This window comes from Polyodon spathula, chromosome 8 (genome assembly GCF_017654505.1).
Source record: "Polyodon spathula isolate WHYD16114869_AA chromosome 8, ASM1765450v1, whole genome shotgun sequence".
NCBI classification, from domain to species: domain Eukaryota; kingdom Metazoa; phylum Chordata; class Actinopteri; order Acipenseriformes; family Polyodontidae; genus Polyodon; species Polyodon spathula.
This window is the reverse complement of record NC_054541.1, coordinates 20,766,209-20,783,040: the sequence shown is the minus strand read 5'-3', so window position 1 is coordinate 20,783,040 and position 16,832 is coordinate 20,766,209. Positions and strand designations below refer to the sequence as shown.

General features: G+C 38.3%; 1 protein-coding gene across 4 annotated transcripts in view; it reads right to left on the bottom strand.

The window, feature by feature from the left end:
- LOC121319582 (diacylglycerol kinase iota-like) overlaps positions 1–16,832 on the bottom strand; it is a 115,409-nt gene that overhangs the window by 32,563 nt on the left and 66,014 nt on the right. For all 4 annotated transcript variants that reach the window (XM_041257163.1, XM_041257166.1, XM_041257167.1 and 1 more), the window contains exons 8-11: positions 12,158–12,274; positions 7,362–7,436; positions 5,938–6,033; positions 811–893 (exon numbers count right to left, since the gene is read on the bottom strand). In XM_041257163.1, the coding sequence (XP_041113097.1) occupies positions 811–893; positions 5,938–6,033; positions 7,362–7,436; positions 12,158–12,274 (371 nt within the window). The remainder of the gene's footprint in view (positions 1–810; positions 894–5,937; positions 6,034–7,361; positions 7,437–12,157; positions 12,275–16,832) is intronic.

Below are 16,832 nucleotides of genomic sequence, written 5' to 3'. Positions count from 1 at the left end.
TGTGCTGTATTAGTGACTGTGCTGTATTAGACTGGGTTTAGCTGACTGTGCTGTATTAGTGACTGTGCTGTATTAGACTGAATTTAGCTAGTGACTGTGCTGTATTAGTGACTGTGCTGTATTAGACTGGGTTTAGCGAGTGACTGTGCTGTATTAGTGACTGTGCTGTATTAGACTGGGTTTAGCTAGTGACTGTGCTGTATTAGTGACTGTGCTGTATTAGACTGGGTTTAGCGAGTGACTGTGCTGTAGGGAAATTGGCATCAACCAATACTACCGAAATTCCCTTTGTATAGTAAAGTAAGAAAAAAGTTTATAGTAAATTTATAAGAAATAAACAACAACTGAGATGATGAGTTTTCAATGTTGGAATTAATATGAAATGAGGTAGACCCTAAATAAAAAGTTCTAATAAATTACTGTACTATACACTATGTTTGTATTACTTCTATTCAAAGGCATTTAAATAGTTCATTTTAACAGGGCACAGTAATACCGAGCTGTATAGCAGACTACATCCAACTTAATTACCACTTACATTGTTTGTGGCACTGGTACTAACATGTAGCTACAGACGAGAACTCCTGCTGATAAATAATTAACAATTTGGTTCCCCACTGTTCCATCAACCTCAGTCAGTCAGTGTAACTGAAGTAGTACTTAGAAGTCTGTGCTACATAATAAACTTCTTTACCATCAGTAACCGTGTATACATAGTTGTTAGCAGTACCAAGAAATATCTTTTTTGTAAGGGTGTGCAGGATTTAATGTAATGGGAGTTGGGGGAAGTGATCTGGGACTGATACTCACGCCTCCCTCGGACTGCCTTGGGAAAGATCAAAGACTTGCCGGGGGTTCAAGAACCACATGAACATCTGGAACACCTTTGTACCCTGGAGCACAGACACAGGGGTCAATGATCACTCACACGTTTATGCACACACAAAATAAACTAGTACTGTGTCTGTATTTATAGAGTATGATTTATATTGATTCTTTACGTAAAGTCAAAACACTGAGTGTAATCCATGCAGTAAACAGAGAAAGGCAAGTATTAGAAGCAGGCATCTAATTGTGCCTTGAGTTACTATAAAACCCTGTTGGGTGCATTTGAGACGCATCCATTTATAACCATGTAGTTTCCCAAGTTTACCACTTTCTGTCAACAAGAACAGTACTACTTCAAGTATATCTGAATTTAATATTTAACAATGAAAATGAGCTCCTAGCTAAATCTGGATGCAATGCATTTTATGACATGCCACTGATGTTAAAAATGGTATGTTGTCCCTGTCAAATAAATAAATACATTTCTGACAGTACAAGCTATTTGATTTTAAAGACCCTTTGTAAAGTTCTCATACAAAGCACAACTCAATTTAAACAACTCAAACATTGCAATATTTCTTGATGACTAAGGCCAACATAAAAGTGAAGGATTTCAGACACATCTGCGATTCCTGCTGAGCTAACTGTCCAGCTGGAGCCAGTGTATTATCAAATTCTGTTCTCCGTAGTATTCAGTGTTCCTTGCACATCGTGCGCATGTGCAGGGGTATCTTTTACCAGTCACTACATGTGCTCTGCTGATTTTGTCAAAGCAGGTTCACGGCAATTCAGCAGCTCCTCTGGTAACGTGCAGTGGCCGCCATTGATCAGCAGCTCCTAAGATAGTCATGCAATGAGCTACATATATTTAATAATGCACCAAAAATACACAACGTAACATTGAAAGAGTAAGTTAAAAAGCAAAGAAGTTGAAAAGTTATAGCATTAAATTGACAAGGCAGCAATGCAAATTATTATTATTATTATTATTATTATTATTATTATTATTATTGTAATATCTGCACTTTCTAAATAAAACGCCCAGAGCTGGCAAGACCTATAAAACACATGCCTGATGTTTGAATTGTTTGTATTTAAGGTATCTTTTTTTTTTCAGTTGCTTATTCTTTCTTATGAAGGCAAAGCTGGCCGAAACGTCACAGTCCTCTCTTTGTTTTTTGTAACAATTAATAAAATATTGTTGTTTACATCGTGAGTGTTGCACTTTTCTTCTCAGGTTTATATGCATTTCCAGCAGGCATTTATAAACACATTATTATTATTATTATTATTATTATTATTATTATTATTATTATTATTATTATTATTATTATTGTTATTATTATTATTATTATTATTTTGATGTATTGTAATAGCTGCGCTTTCTAAATAAACTCCCAGAGATGACAGGCCTATGCGTATATGCTTGTTCTCTTTCATGAGGCGTAGACATCTTGGTAAATTTGCCATCACACTTACAATGCTTGGATTTACTTATATTTGTATACCATGGTAAAACATTTTGTCAAAAAGAAACATGTTTATGAATATGTATTTATAGCAGACATTTATAATCACTGCATAGACTATAATGTGACTCTATACATACAGCATATACCGCTGTGAAAAATGTTTTCCCCTTGGTTTCTTAATACAATAGTCATATTAGAGGTTCTAAAGTGTTTATAAATGCTTGCTCGAACGTCATAAGTGAACAATGTGCATTTTACATTTCAAAGTGCCCTAGAAGACACACTTCCTAGGGGGAACCACTTTCAATGCTTCAATATACAGCATATCCAGCCGTGAGAAATGGTTTCCCCTTGGATTTTCAATACAAGTCACGTTATAGGCTACGCACTGTTTATAAATGCCTGCTGGAAATACACATACATAAACATGTTTCTCTTTTTCTTTTTCCTTTTATTCATTTTCCAATTTTCTCCCAATTTTTGGAATGTCCAATTACTATTCAACCTGGCTCACCGCTGCAACCCTTGAAGTGACTCAGGAGAGACGAAGACGAGTACTCGTGTCCTCCAAAATGAGTGCCGTCAGCTGTCCACCTTTTTCACTGAGCAAGTCTGTGCAGCCATATTCAGAACTTAGTGTTGGAGGACCACGCAGTTCTGAACTGCATACGAGCCTGGCTACAGGTGCCCGGCCAGCCACAGGAGTCACTGGTGTGCGGTGAGCCAAGAACTCCCCAGCCAACCTAACCCCTACCTCGTTTATTTAGAAAGCGCAGATACTACTAATTAATTAATTAATTAATTAATACATACTACTACAAATAACAATAATACTACTAATAATAATGTGTTTATAAATTCCTGCTGGAAATACATATAAACCTGAGAAGAAAAGCACAACACTCACAATGTAAACAACACTTTTTTCTGATGTTTCGGCCAGCATTGCCTTCATCAGAGAATAGAAGCAACCAAAGAATAACAAACCTAAAATACAAACAATTCTAACATCAATCAATGACATAATTACAAAAATGGCAAATTTACATAGATGTGTACTCATCATGAAAGAGAACATATTTATATAAGCATGTGTTTTATAGGATTGCCGGTGCTGATACTACAATTAAAAAATATATATTAATAATAATAATTTGCATTGCTGCCTTGTCGAGTTAATGCTATAGATTTTCAACTTCTGTGCTTTTCAACTTACTCTTTCAGTGTTATGTTACGTGTATTTTTGATGCATTATTTAAAATGTATGGAGTTGGCTGCATGTTTATCTCAAGAGCTGCTGAATCGCTGTGAATCTGCTTTGACAAAATCAGCAGAGCATGTGTAGTGACTGGAAAAAGATACCCCTGCACATGCGCACAATGTGCAAGGAACACTGAATTCTATGGGGGACAGAATTTGATAGTACACTTGTATGCAATGGAACAGCCTAGAAAATTATTTCACTGGGTAATTAGGAAAAGTTATTTTTATATATATATATATATATTATATATATATATATATATATATATATATATATATGTGTGTGTGTGTGTGTGTGTGTGTGTGTGTGTGTGTGTGTGTATATATATATATATATATATATATATATGTCAATCACTTTTTGTTTTTAAGATTTTTTGTAATAACTATAGCATTTTTTTTTAGATGGCAGCAATATGCTTCCGTAGCAATGCTATTCTTGCATCAGTACTGAGAGAAATACCAGCGTGTTCTAAGAGTACTTGAGAAAAGCACAACAAAATCTGTATCTTACATTGGCAGCAGTACAATTTCCAAAAATGGATGACTTGGAAACAATTTACAGCAGCCCCCAGTATACTCAGTATTTTTGGACGTTTTATATGACTACCATTAAAACTGTATAACCCCTCCTGTCATGTACTGCTAAACACAAAAAAATATGACGTTAAATATGAATAGTTTTAAACAGACTGACTTTTTTAAAAAAATTAAGATCGTATCTTAATTGGGGGAAAAAAGGAAGTCATTGGTTAAGAAAACAAACGTTGACTGCCTGCAATCAGAAGGCGCATGTCCGAGACTGCCTGCAGTTGCCTAGGCAACATAATTGAATTCAACCATCAGCTAGCGAATTAAAAAATAAATACATTTCTTTTTCTTAATAAACGAGATCGGATTTTATGAGATTGTATATTTGTAACATAATCACTCTTTCCAGGTGTGTTTCACAGTTGAGAGAAAACCAAAGCACTCCATTACTTAGCTCTCATCCCTTTAGACATGCTTCCAACCAGGGCTGGCGCTGCATACAATCATCACTCTGGTTACATACGGTAGTGACATGTGCCAGCTCTACCACCATGCATGAGCTTAGATTTATAAATAACAATTGACACAGGATACGGAGGTTACTTCAAGCACACTATATTTTCATTGTACCTTATGTACTGTATTGTATTGCATTGCTTAACTACTATAAAACTGGTATCTAACGTGTATGTTAGTGATCATATACTCATGCACAGAAAATCCTCCGGTAATTTTTTCTATGGGCAGATCCTTGAGTTACTTATCTTTAAAGAATTAAAGGGGAGACCAGATTTCGCACCATTATGATCACCCTGTCCCCCCCGTCCCCCCCCCCCAGCATGCTCGTACTTCCAGATTTAGGACTACACCACTGCTCATGATATGGTTCTGTAACATCAGCAATAGGTTATGCAGACCAGGAAACAGTTATATAAGACGTTGAACACTTTACAACTAAAGAAATGTGAAGTATAAAATGTATTTATGTACCGTTTTTGCCGCCCCCTTTAATTTGCCGCCCTAGACGGCCGCCTGTTCTGCCCATATGGTTACGCCGGCCCTGCTTCCCACCTCGAGCCACTGTTAATCATTAAAAGGGCCGTGTCCGGCCCACAGGCTGTATGTTGAGTACCGTGGAACTACTGTGTGACTGCTTGACTCTTGTAACCTTTTACCTTCGTTAGCAAGAAAACTGCCTCACATTGCCTTTATTTATGTTTTTGTGCCTATTTATATATACCTGTCTGTCTACAGGGATTGGGACTGCATATCACACATGTGTAGAGGGGCAATCTCTTACACGACTGACTGATTAATTTGTTATGCAAAAAACCTTCCCTGACATGCATTCTATAATATTCCAAACAGTTTCCATCACGTTGGGCACAACAGCAGATCTGACAGACTTTAACAGCGATGTCAGGAGATGCTTCTGTAGCAAGCATTGCTCAAAATACAGACGTTTCACAAGGAACTGATAATTCTGGAGACTTTGCTGCACATTTCTATAAGGTGGAAGCGGTAAGTCAGGTATCCCTTGAGTACAATGTTAACACCTTGCAGCCATTTTGAATGAGTGTCTTCCATGGTAGACTAACACCACTGCTACTTGCTTGCACATTTCCACATTTTATTGAATCAAACAATCAAGATCCTTGTACCAACCAAGTCTTAATTGTTCAATATAACCCTTGTGTTCAAATGCGGAATTAAGGACCTGGTTGAAAGAAGGTCCTGGATTGGAATGAACTGAAAGAGTGAGTTCAACTGCCCTGCGCCCTATTCACAGTAAAGAGTGCTGCTCATAGGGTAGGGCGAGTCCTGGTCCTCAGAGCAGTCTCACCTGGTTCCCCCCACTCTTTGGATTCACAAAGACAAGGACTGGCTTCATCAGCGGAGAAGGGAGGGGCTTGATCAGGAAAGGTCGCCACTTGGTTTCCTATGAAAACAGAATCTGTTGTCAAGCACTGGAGCTGCTCTTGTGGCAAAGGTTTATAGAGGCAGGAATTATGGAAAGGGAGTTCATTAGAGAAAAGGACAAAGGTACCAGAGACCACTCTTCATTAGCCATACAGCTGACCCTTTAGTTCACAACCTCACACTTTTGTCATTAGATCATTTTCCAATCAATTAATCCTACCAAGGGACTCAATTGATACTTGTTGACCCAAGATGCCTCTCACGGGATACAGCCTATAAAAGAGTATACAATGTTCAGGCATTTACAGTATATACTTTCCAATAAGCTGTTGCTATTTTCAAAGATTCAAAGGCCACCATCCATAGCTTTAATCCCTCAATCATAAGATACCTGTGTATAGTCGGAATGTTACGGTAAAAGTCTGAATATTGGAAAATCTGAAGATTTACTGGTAAATTTATCAAGAAAAACAGTAAATGTCCAAAATAAACATGTTAACGCTTTACCTCGGACATTTACCGGTAAATCTCAAGAATAACCAAGTGCCTTTGGCTAATGACCAAATGTCTCACTTTCGTGCACTGTAAGGCTTCAGGAGTGTAACACCAAGTCCCACAAAAGTTTACCATGCTGCAAGAACTAAATATATCGATTCACCTGTCTTTGTGGCATTTTGTGTCATAATGAGTATCTGTTGAAAAACCTAAGATCTAAAATGATGTGCATTCAATGTGCATAATGTTATTTATCATCAAACTACTGTGTATTTGGAGTACAATATTCTTCAACAACTTGTGAATTGTTTTATATACACATTTACCAGAATGTTGGTTGTTCTACATATTTTTCAGTACCATGGCGAACTAGTTGAAATTGCTCAACTGTGTATTATTGTAAACTCATTCAGAATTATTTTATTAATGGAAAATGTGTATGCAGAAATAAATATATTGTTCAACATTAATTATTAATTTGTTAATTAACAATTTACATGCAGGAATAAATACATTCTTAGATTATATACCTGCATTTAACAAAAACCTGCAGCAAATCATAAGATTAACCACCATTTTTGGTAAATGTCGGTAAATTTAAGAATGATCAAATTCTGCAGCTATTTAGACAAACGTTTTGATGAGTATTTTATTTTCTTAATCCTTTTTTTTTTAGTTCTCAACTATGAAGTCAGAAAGTCAGAAATGTGATCATGTTGGAAGACCAAAGTATTAGAGGGTAAGGATATTTAATCTGGGGCTGGGAGGTAACTTCTTTGTTCTGTATTAAAACACTTTAGTTTATTTTTTATCAAGGTTGTCGTTTCTATTTAAAACCACATTTTTACTCACATCTGTACCCTTTTTGCTGGTCCTTCGTTTGAACGATGTCCTTTTTTTTCTTCTGCTTGAGTTTTTAAAAGAATTCTGGGAAAAGGAAAAGAAGATGATGTTTACCTACATTTTCTTACACCCATTTATTTCTATGCGCTTCCACTGTGTGTCCAGCACCTTGAGCTGGTTAAAGGATGGAGCAGTCAACTGTCTTTACAAACTGCAATCCAAAACTCTGCTGCTGACAGCAAATAAAGATAAACCAACATTTTCTCTGAATTGAAAAATAAAAAAAATAAACTTTAGCCATCCTATATATCAGCAGTGTGCTATGTCTAATTGTTCTGAACTCTAAAGCAGTGGTTCTCAACCTTTTTCAATGTAGGGACCATCTTGGTGTTTGGATTTTTCCCATGGACCACTTCCTACTAGGGTTGCCACATTTTCCACAGACCAAACCCGGACAAATTTCTCAGTCAGCCTTGGTCTACCAAAACTGCAATATACTGTAATACAGTTTAACACAATTAAGCAGGTTGGTGATTCCCAGTTCTTACATAAAATGTGCCTTTAGCTTTAACAGAATGCATTACGCTACATTTATTATTTTACTGAACTAATATGAAATCACGGAAACATCATCATTTATAACACAGAAATCGTTATGCACGTACCTTACATATTGTTACTGCCGTGGTCCTTTTTGCACATTATAGTCCTTATAGTACAGTCTCCTTAGCTTAACTGTCACTCGCTGAAGTTGACTTTACAGGAAATCTACAGACTCCAATTACTATGACACTTCGCAGTTATGTTATGATGCTTATATGTCATATACATTGTTTTAATTGTGAGTCTATTTAACGAAAGAGGTTAAAAGTTTATATACAAACAACATAGAAATACTGTATATAATAGCACTGTATTTTATAACAAACTAGTGAAAATGTTATTTTTTCTTCATTGGTAACAAGATGAAAAAAAAAACTTGGTTAAATGACATCAGTGTGCTCGGTCACCATTGGAGCACAGTACTGATCACAAACTCCAAGTATCTGGCACATCATGTCTGGAGGTATGCTCTGTGGTGACAAATACATTACATTTTGCTGTGGAAGATACCATTTTTGCATTAGCCTCCATGGCTGTTTTGACAGCCAGTATGTAGCCTGCTGGGGTCATGTGACTGCAACCCTTCACTTGGATTGTTTACATTAGGTGGATATGTTCGTTGTCCTCAGCATTATTCAAATGCTGGAGACAAAGTAAAATGTACAGATCAGCACCAAACAGTACATTTCTAATAAGATAGTGGAAATCGTTTAAGCAACTAATGTATGTTAAAGATAATATTATAAGAAGGTTGGTGTTTATTATGCTTTTAACTTAAAAACCAGACATTAGGGCGTCCGGGTCTGTTAATTCCCCCCACCCTGAGAGATGCCAATTCCCGGACTGTCTGGGTCAAACCCAGTCAGGTGGCAACCCCACTTCCCACGCATTTTTTCACAACAGCATTTTGAAACTAATTTGTATGTGTATATGTATAAGTATATGTAAAAAGTAAAGTATTTATATAATGTACCCAATATAATGAGATTCCTGGGCTTGAATCTTCGCTACCAGGTCAGCAAGGAATGTTGTCATTTTGCGCATTCTGAATGCTTTGTAGATAAATGGTGTCTCAGTTTTGCAGGTTTAAGAGTTATGTTTGTCAAAGCCTCCTGACAAATAATGCACTGAGGCTTGGGTCGTCCTTGGATAAATATGTGCTGGTCCCCGCAACCGTTACCTAGTGTAGCAAATTAATCTATCAATTTCTAACGCAATTTATTGCACTCAATGATCGCCAACTTTGCTCGATGTACATATAAAAAACACCAGAATACGAAGACGAGGTGGATGGGAAGAAATTTTAAATTTTTTTACATTATTGGAGAGCAATGGTCGGCAAATGGAGGCTCGCAGGCCAAATCCAGCCCGCGGAAGCCTCCTAGGCAGGGCTGTATCAAGGGCTGAGTGAGAGCGGGACTTCATTTTAATATTACCACAAGGGGTCTGTCATGATTCCCCATATGGCCTTCATTTCTTGCAGTAAGCAGAAAATTAAGCCAGATTATGTTTTTATTTCCCTGAAGTTCAATGAACACAAGCAGTAGAATGAGCACAGATTAGAAAGCAGTGCATTTCCGTGAATGCTAGATGTAGATTTGTTTTTTTAAATAATGCAGGCTAAAAAAAAGAAGTCCCTAATTTTCACAAGATAAATGTGCCTTCAATATTGGGCTCTATGTATCATTCATTTTTCTTTCATATCTTGACTTTTCGTAGGTTTTTTTGACTTCGTAGACTTACCCGTGACGTATTAAACCCATTTTCACTTTGGTAACTTAGTTTCATCCCTGCTGCGGTAGAATGATGGATATGAGTTCTGGTCAAAGGTTTTGTGGTGTGATGAAACAAAAATCGAGCTATTTGATCACACTGATAGTCCTTGCGTTTGGAGAAAGTCTGGTGAGGCATACTGTACCAAAAAAGAACACCATACCTACTGTCAAGCATGGATGTGGTAATATCCTTCTATGGGGCTGTTTTTCCTCTAATGGCACAATAAATTTAGTTCCAATACATGGTAAAATGGACTCCATATCATACCAAAAGATATTGGCCAATCATCTGAAACCCTCCACTACAAAACTTGGTTTAAAGCGCAAATGGATGTTCCAAGACGACAATGATCCAAAGCACACATCAAAATCTACTCAGAATGGTTAAAGAAGAATCAAATCAAGGTTCTGGAATGGCCTAGTCAAAGTCCCAATGTAAATCCGATTGAGAATCTTTGGTATGAGTTGAAGAAGGCTGTGCACAAGAGAAGTCCTCGGAATTGAATGAACTGGAACAATTTTGCATTGAAGAATGGTCAAAATACACAAAAGAATCATGTGAAAAGCTTATTGACAAATATCCAAATCGTTTAAGAGGTTATTATTGCTAAAAGTGCCTCAGCTAGATATTAATTAAATTTTCTTTGTCAGGGTATGAATACTTTCGAATTAGAATTTTTTGAGTTTTGCAAAAAAAAAAAAAAAAAAAAGCTGAAATAAATAATTGTAAACATCTATTTCTTGTGACCTATTTCCTGATTTTTTTTTTTTCCATTTCACTAACAGGTTAACTTCGTCTTTCTGGAAATTTGTTTTCCTTTTCTTTTTGACCGGTGCCATAGTTCCATCAGGGTGGGAGTCTGCAGAAGCCACAACTCGATCCTATTATATTTGCCTCCTACTTCTTTCTGTTCACTATACCACTCATTTATCTTTGCCAGAAGGAAGTTCAAAATCTTGACTTTCGGCATTGCGAATCTGTTTATAATGAGATGCAAATTCTGATCTCTCCTGTATAATGAGCAGTAATTTATGCTGTTCATACACTTGCCGTGATATTACAGTAACTGTTCATGAAACAGAGCTGTTTGGTACATCACGCGTGAAAAAACTCTACAAAGGACTGAGGCTACAAATTCGCTGTATTAGTACGGTATTTAGTTAGTATTTGTTTCACATTAGAAAGCTGTTTCAGTTAATAGCAGCTTTGAAGGCGATGCTTGGTATTGCACCAAAGGGAGCTGTAATATATATGAATTTATAAGCACACCCAGAATAAAAGAAAACAAAGGAGAATAATGCGGACTACATACATGTCTTATAATTATATACCACATGGTTAGAGATATTTGTTGTGTAGAATTTTGGGAGTCATTTGCGGACCACCTGGCGTTTACTCACGGACCACAGGTTGGGAACCACTGCTCTAAAGAAAGTTGTGTTATTTTGAGTGCTTTAGTCTGGTGACACAGAAACACCCTTCTCGTAACTCTCAATATGTAGTGCTACCTCTGTTTCTGTGGTGAGATAACTAAATGTAAAGAGATAGAAGCTAAAAACAAACAAACAACAAATTATCTGAGGAAATTGAGGAAGTGTTTGGAAGGGAGGCCTGGCTTCACCTTCCTGTTTGCAAGTGAAGCACATGGGAAACCTAAAGCAACAAAGAAACACATTACAAAACAAACATCCTGTATTGGCACAAATGCACAAAGTAAAACAGTGGATGGCTGTAATTATCACAAAAAGAACAGTTTTTAAGAAATGTCCTTTACAAAGTTCTGTCACAATTGGATAACTACTTTAAATTGTAAGTGTGAGGAATGGACTGACAGTTGCCTCCAAATATCCAAACATTCCTACAAAATTGCTTAAGAATGTCCTTACGTAGTTTAATCATAATGAATAACATGTCCCCTAGAGGAATGTAAAACTCTATGTGAGTGTCTTTACTACAAAGTGTAGTCTGAACCATGTTTTGTGAAAGTAAGACCTTGATAAATCTGCCCATCTGTCGGAAAATCTGCAGAGGTTTATTGCCACAGAAAATTTGGAATACAAGTTTGTATAATTTTAAAGGTTCTTCCACAAGCCTTTTTAATGATCACTATAAATTTTAAATGGACATGGTATGTTACCATTCCTGTGGCACGATTTTAGACACCTCCTTCTCTGTACATATATAGGTACTCATAATAATCAAGACATATCTAACAAGATTTTATCTCAGGGAAATGTCAAACAGCTGATGGGCTGAAAGGATTTAACAATTTGTTTTGTAATACTATTGCTGTAATCGGCCCGGGTGCACAGTACTAAGTCTGTGTAACATTGCCAGAGGTACCTATATGTGGAATGGTTGGTGGTTTTCCTGGAGTTCAAAACAAATATATAAATGATTGCACTGATTGCTCTTGCTGGCCATACCTGAGGTTTCTTCACTTTGATGACCCAGGATGGGGGCACAATGACCCCAGCATGACCCCCCAGGGAGCAGGGCTCCTCGATCTGGTGCAGCATGAAGCAGGTCACCTTATTGTGGAACTAAAGAGGGAGAAACAGGGAGAAAGTCACACTATAGAGCAGCCCTCTCCTCCATGCTGGCCTGCACCTACTGGAGCCCCCCTTACTTTCTTTGCTGGACAGAAAGGGTCCCTTTCCAGTTAGAACTGCACATCCTGTAACATTCTACTGTGCTAAAACTATGAGAAAGGTGAATAACCCAGGAGTCGATATTAATAAAAGACACTACTAGGGGGCTGCATTACCAACAGACCAACACGGAGGAGAGGGAAGCTATACCTACAGAGACGTTTCAAAAGTAAGAAGGTAGGGAACGTAGTAAGTTGTTAACACATTAGTGCCATAAAACTACTTCATAAACTTGATACTACAAAGCATAGGTGCCAGAGATGGGTGGGCCAACGGGCCACTGCCCACACACTTTTTAAACAGGGGGGCCCTTGAATCCTCATCATTCTTCCAAAACACAGCGACACTGATAAGTTAAATAAATCCACAAATTAAGGTGACACGGGAACTGTGTTGATAGACAATAATCCTAAAGTTTCGCTAGCTGTGCAGCCAGCTTCTATTCTCCTGCTTCTAGGTTCATTGAAGCTTTAAACAAATCAATGGGAAAGAATGAGCGCAGAGAAGCCGAATTTATGTGTGGTAGAGAATGTTGCTACTTTCGTCATCTTGTAACCCTATAGAACTGTTGAAACATGTAGAAACATTTGTTACCATTTCATGTAATCTGTGTCTGAAATAAGTAAATAGGCTAGAAAGCTAAACAAATACTTTGTAGACAGCGGTTTAATATTCTTTATCAGTATATTCTTTATCAATGTAAATGCTGTACATGGTCATTTTTTTTTGTTTGTTTTACAAAACAAACATTTTATTTATTTTGAAGTAAATTAAATGATGTTTGTGGGCACCGCTTACTACCCGACATTCAGATAAGAAGCTCATTATTATTTGTAGTCGTAGTCGTCTTAGTAGTGTAGTAGTATTGTTGTTACAAACTTTAAATAACAAGTAGACTATACATTTATAACCTGCTTGAATATTTGATATAGTTGTTAAATTGGATTACTTTAACCACAGAAATACTTCATACAAAAACCCCCCCCCCCCCCAAACCACCACCACCACCACCACCACCACCTTGGCCAACCCACTTTTAGAGAGGTTCCGTTGCTACAAAGTATCCACTTTACCAATAAGCCTTTTTTCCCCAAAAGATTACAAAAATGTACACAACATAAAAAAAACAAGCTTATCAATGAAACACCTGGCAATACACAGTACAGCTATCAAGAAAAATATTAATAACGTTAAGTGCAACCTATAAATAAAGCAGTATGCTGCCACAACAGTTGCAGTTACAGCTGAATATCACTAGATGGCAACATGACCTCAGGAATGGCAGGGAGATCCTCATAAGTCTAAGCACAATAAAGAAAAAGAAGCACAACCATGACAGTGTAAACCCTACCCTTTGACTTCCTGGAGGCACAGCCTGGCTGTGTCATGGTAACCACCTTACCTGATCTGACTCATGAAGTGTCTCTTTATTTGTTGTGTCCCCTGGGTAATAAAAATATATTCCAGCTACCAAATCAAAACACATAAGACTGAGTTTTGCTTAGTCAATGAAATAAATTCTTATACAGAATATGAAAATTGTGAAACTTCAGGAAAATAATATAAACTACTATTTATAACCTATTGTAACAACACCAAATATGAACACAGTTAAAAATCTAAACATAAGACTTTGCATGCTCTTTAAAGCTGTAGTCTACTGATGCTCGCCAGGAATCTGGCCTAGGGATGGGCCAGTACAACATTTCCATGGTATGATAACCGTCAAAAAATATGCCATGGTAACTTTATACATTACGGTATACAGTACATCATACAAGTTATAAAATTAAGACTTACTAAAAATGGACTAACACTACTGTAAATTACTGAGATTACTGTAACTCACAAAAACAACACATGGAATGCTTTAAACTTTGGCTGTTTTATATTTTACTATGACAAAAAGGTGAAAAAAAGCAGCAATTTTTACATTTTTTTAAGAACATACAGTACCGTGAAAAAGTATTTGCCCCGTCTGATTTTCAGCATTTTTGCACGTTTTTGACAATGAATGTTATCAGATCTTCAACTAAAATCTAATATTAGATAAAAGGGACCCTGAGTGAAAAAATAACACAACATTTTGATATTTATTTAATTTATTTATTAAAGAAAGTTATGCAACACCCAATGCCCCCGTGTGAAAAAATAATCGTCCCTTTAGACTCAATAACTGATTACGCCACTGTGGAAGGGTGGTGGGTAATTCACTGACACAGGAGACAGACAGGTGAATTTGGCAACACCGTACAGGTGCCCAGTTTTATTTCAGGGTGCTGTTTTTTCTTTAGTCCCGCAGATGGCGCTGTGGGTCCGTGGTCTGATTTACCAACGATGGTAAACAGAACCACGGGCATACCAAGCGATGGTACACAATACCGGCACCCTTGCAGGTGCTTCGAAACAATAATTCAAAACAGAAGGCACAAAAACAGGGAAAATAAAACAGTAACAAAAACTACAAAGAAAAGGTGCTGCACTTTGCAGTGATATCCCGGTCACCGCTGCCCGTGCGACCCGGATCACCGTCCTACACTGCCGGCTCACTAGCCTGCTCTGATATACTAATCAGGGGTCTGCCCAAGGGTTCCCCGCCCTCAATGTCTCGCTCTGAACCTCCGTTTCTTTCTCTCCCACTGGTTCTCGGTCGTTGACCAGCGCTTCCGCACTCTTGGCGCGTTTAAAAGGGCAGATCTGAGGAAACAAGAGCGTTAATTTATAGGGCTAACAATCTCCCAAGACGTGCCTCTCAGCCATTCAGAGAGGGGGAAAGTCCACACACCCACTTTCCCACCTCCCCGTGTCACTGCCATGACTCACAGGCGGTTGTTGGACGACTGCCCCCCTCTTCCTACAGCCCGTGAACACGCCAGCAGAGTCAGCACAGATCTCTCCCTGTTATAGCCACCTTTAGCAGCAATAACTGCAAGCAAACGCTTCCTGTAGTTATTGATTAGTCTCTCACAGTGCTGTGGAGGAATTTTGGCCCACTCCTTCATGCAGAACTGCTTCAACTCAGTGACATTTGTGGGTTTTCGAGCACAAACTGCTCGTTTCAAGTCCTGCCACAACATCTCAATGGGGTTTAGGTCTGGACTTTGGGTAGGCCATTCCAAAACTTTAAATTTCTTGTTCTTCAACCATTCTGATGTAGACTTGCTTGTGTGTTTCTGATCATTTTCTTGCTGCATGACCCAGCTGTGCTTCATCTTCAGCTCTCTGACGGATGGCCTGACATTCTCCTGTAGAATTCTCTAATACAGAGCAGAATTCATGGTTCCTTCAATGATGGCAAGACGTCCAGGTCCTGATGCAGCTACGCATCCCCAAATCATGACACTACCACCACCATGCTTGACCGCTGGTATGAGGTTCTTATTGTGGAATGCAGTGTTTGGTTTTCGCCAGCCACAACGGGGCCCATGTTGGCCAAAAAGTTCCAGTTTTGACTCATCTGTCCACAGAACGTTGTTCCAGAACTCTCGAGGGTCATCCAGGTGCTTTTTGGCAAACTTGAGACGAGCATTCATGTTCTTCTTAGTGAGCAGTGGTTTCCGCATTGCTACTCTGCCATGAAACCCATTTTTGCCCAGTGTCTTTCTGATGGTGGAGTCATGAACACTGACCTTAGCCAAGATGAGAGAGGCCTGCAGATCCCTGGATGTTGTTCTAGGGTTCTCTGTGACTTCTTGGACGATTTTATGCCTTGCTCTTGGAGAGATTTTGGCAGGACGGCTACTCCTGGGAAGATTCACTACTGTCCCAAACTTTCTCCATTTGGACAACATGGCTCTGACTGTGGTTTGGTGGAGCCCCAGAGCCTTAAAAATGGCTTTGTAACCCTTTCCAGACTGATAGGCATAACAACTTTTTTTCCAGAGATTTCTGGATTTTCCTTTGATCGTGGCATGATGTACCTCTAGTGTGCTAACAACTTTACTCTGATTGTAAGGGCCAAAGTTAGTCAGATTTATATTGGGCAGGGCAGGCCCAAATTAGGCCTGATTGTTAACCAACGTATTCAAACAGCTGATCCAGATTATCCCTTTAATTGGTTTGAGTTAACGGGGGGGGGGGAATTGCATGTTTGATTACCTTGCACACAAAACAAATGAAAGAAGCACCAAACTTTGGTGTCTCTCAGACTCCCTCTATATACTACTACAACCCAGAAAAAGATCTGAACAAATTCAATGTGAAAAATGTGCAAAAGTGCAGAAAATCAGACAGAGGCAAATACTTTTGCACAGAACTGTATGTTATACTGCCACAGTATGTATTATTCTGTTATTAAGAGATATACTTTGCTCACCCCTTATTTGGCCAAAGGAGTGCTGCTGAGGTCATACAGTCCCTGACGATTTTCTATCCCCCCCCCCCACAAGGGAGATCCCTAGACGAGATTCAGCACAGCCAGGATGCAAACCTACACCAACCTGCACACCAA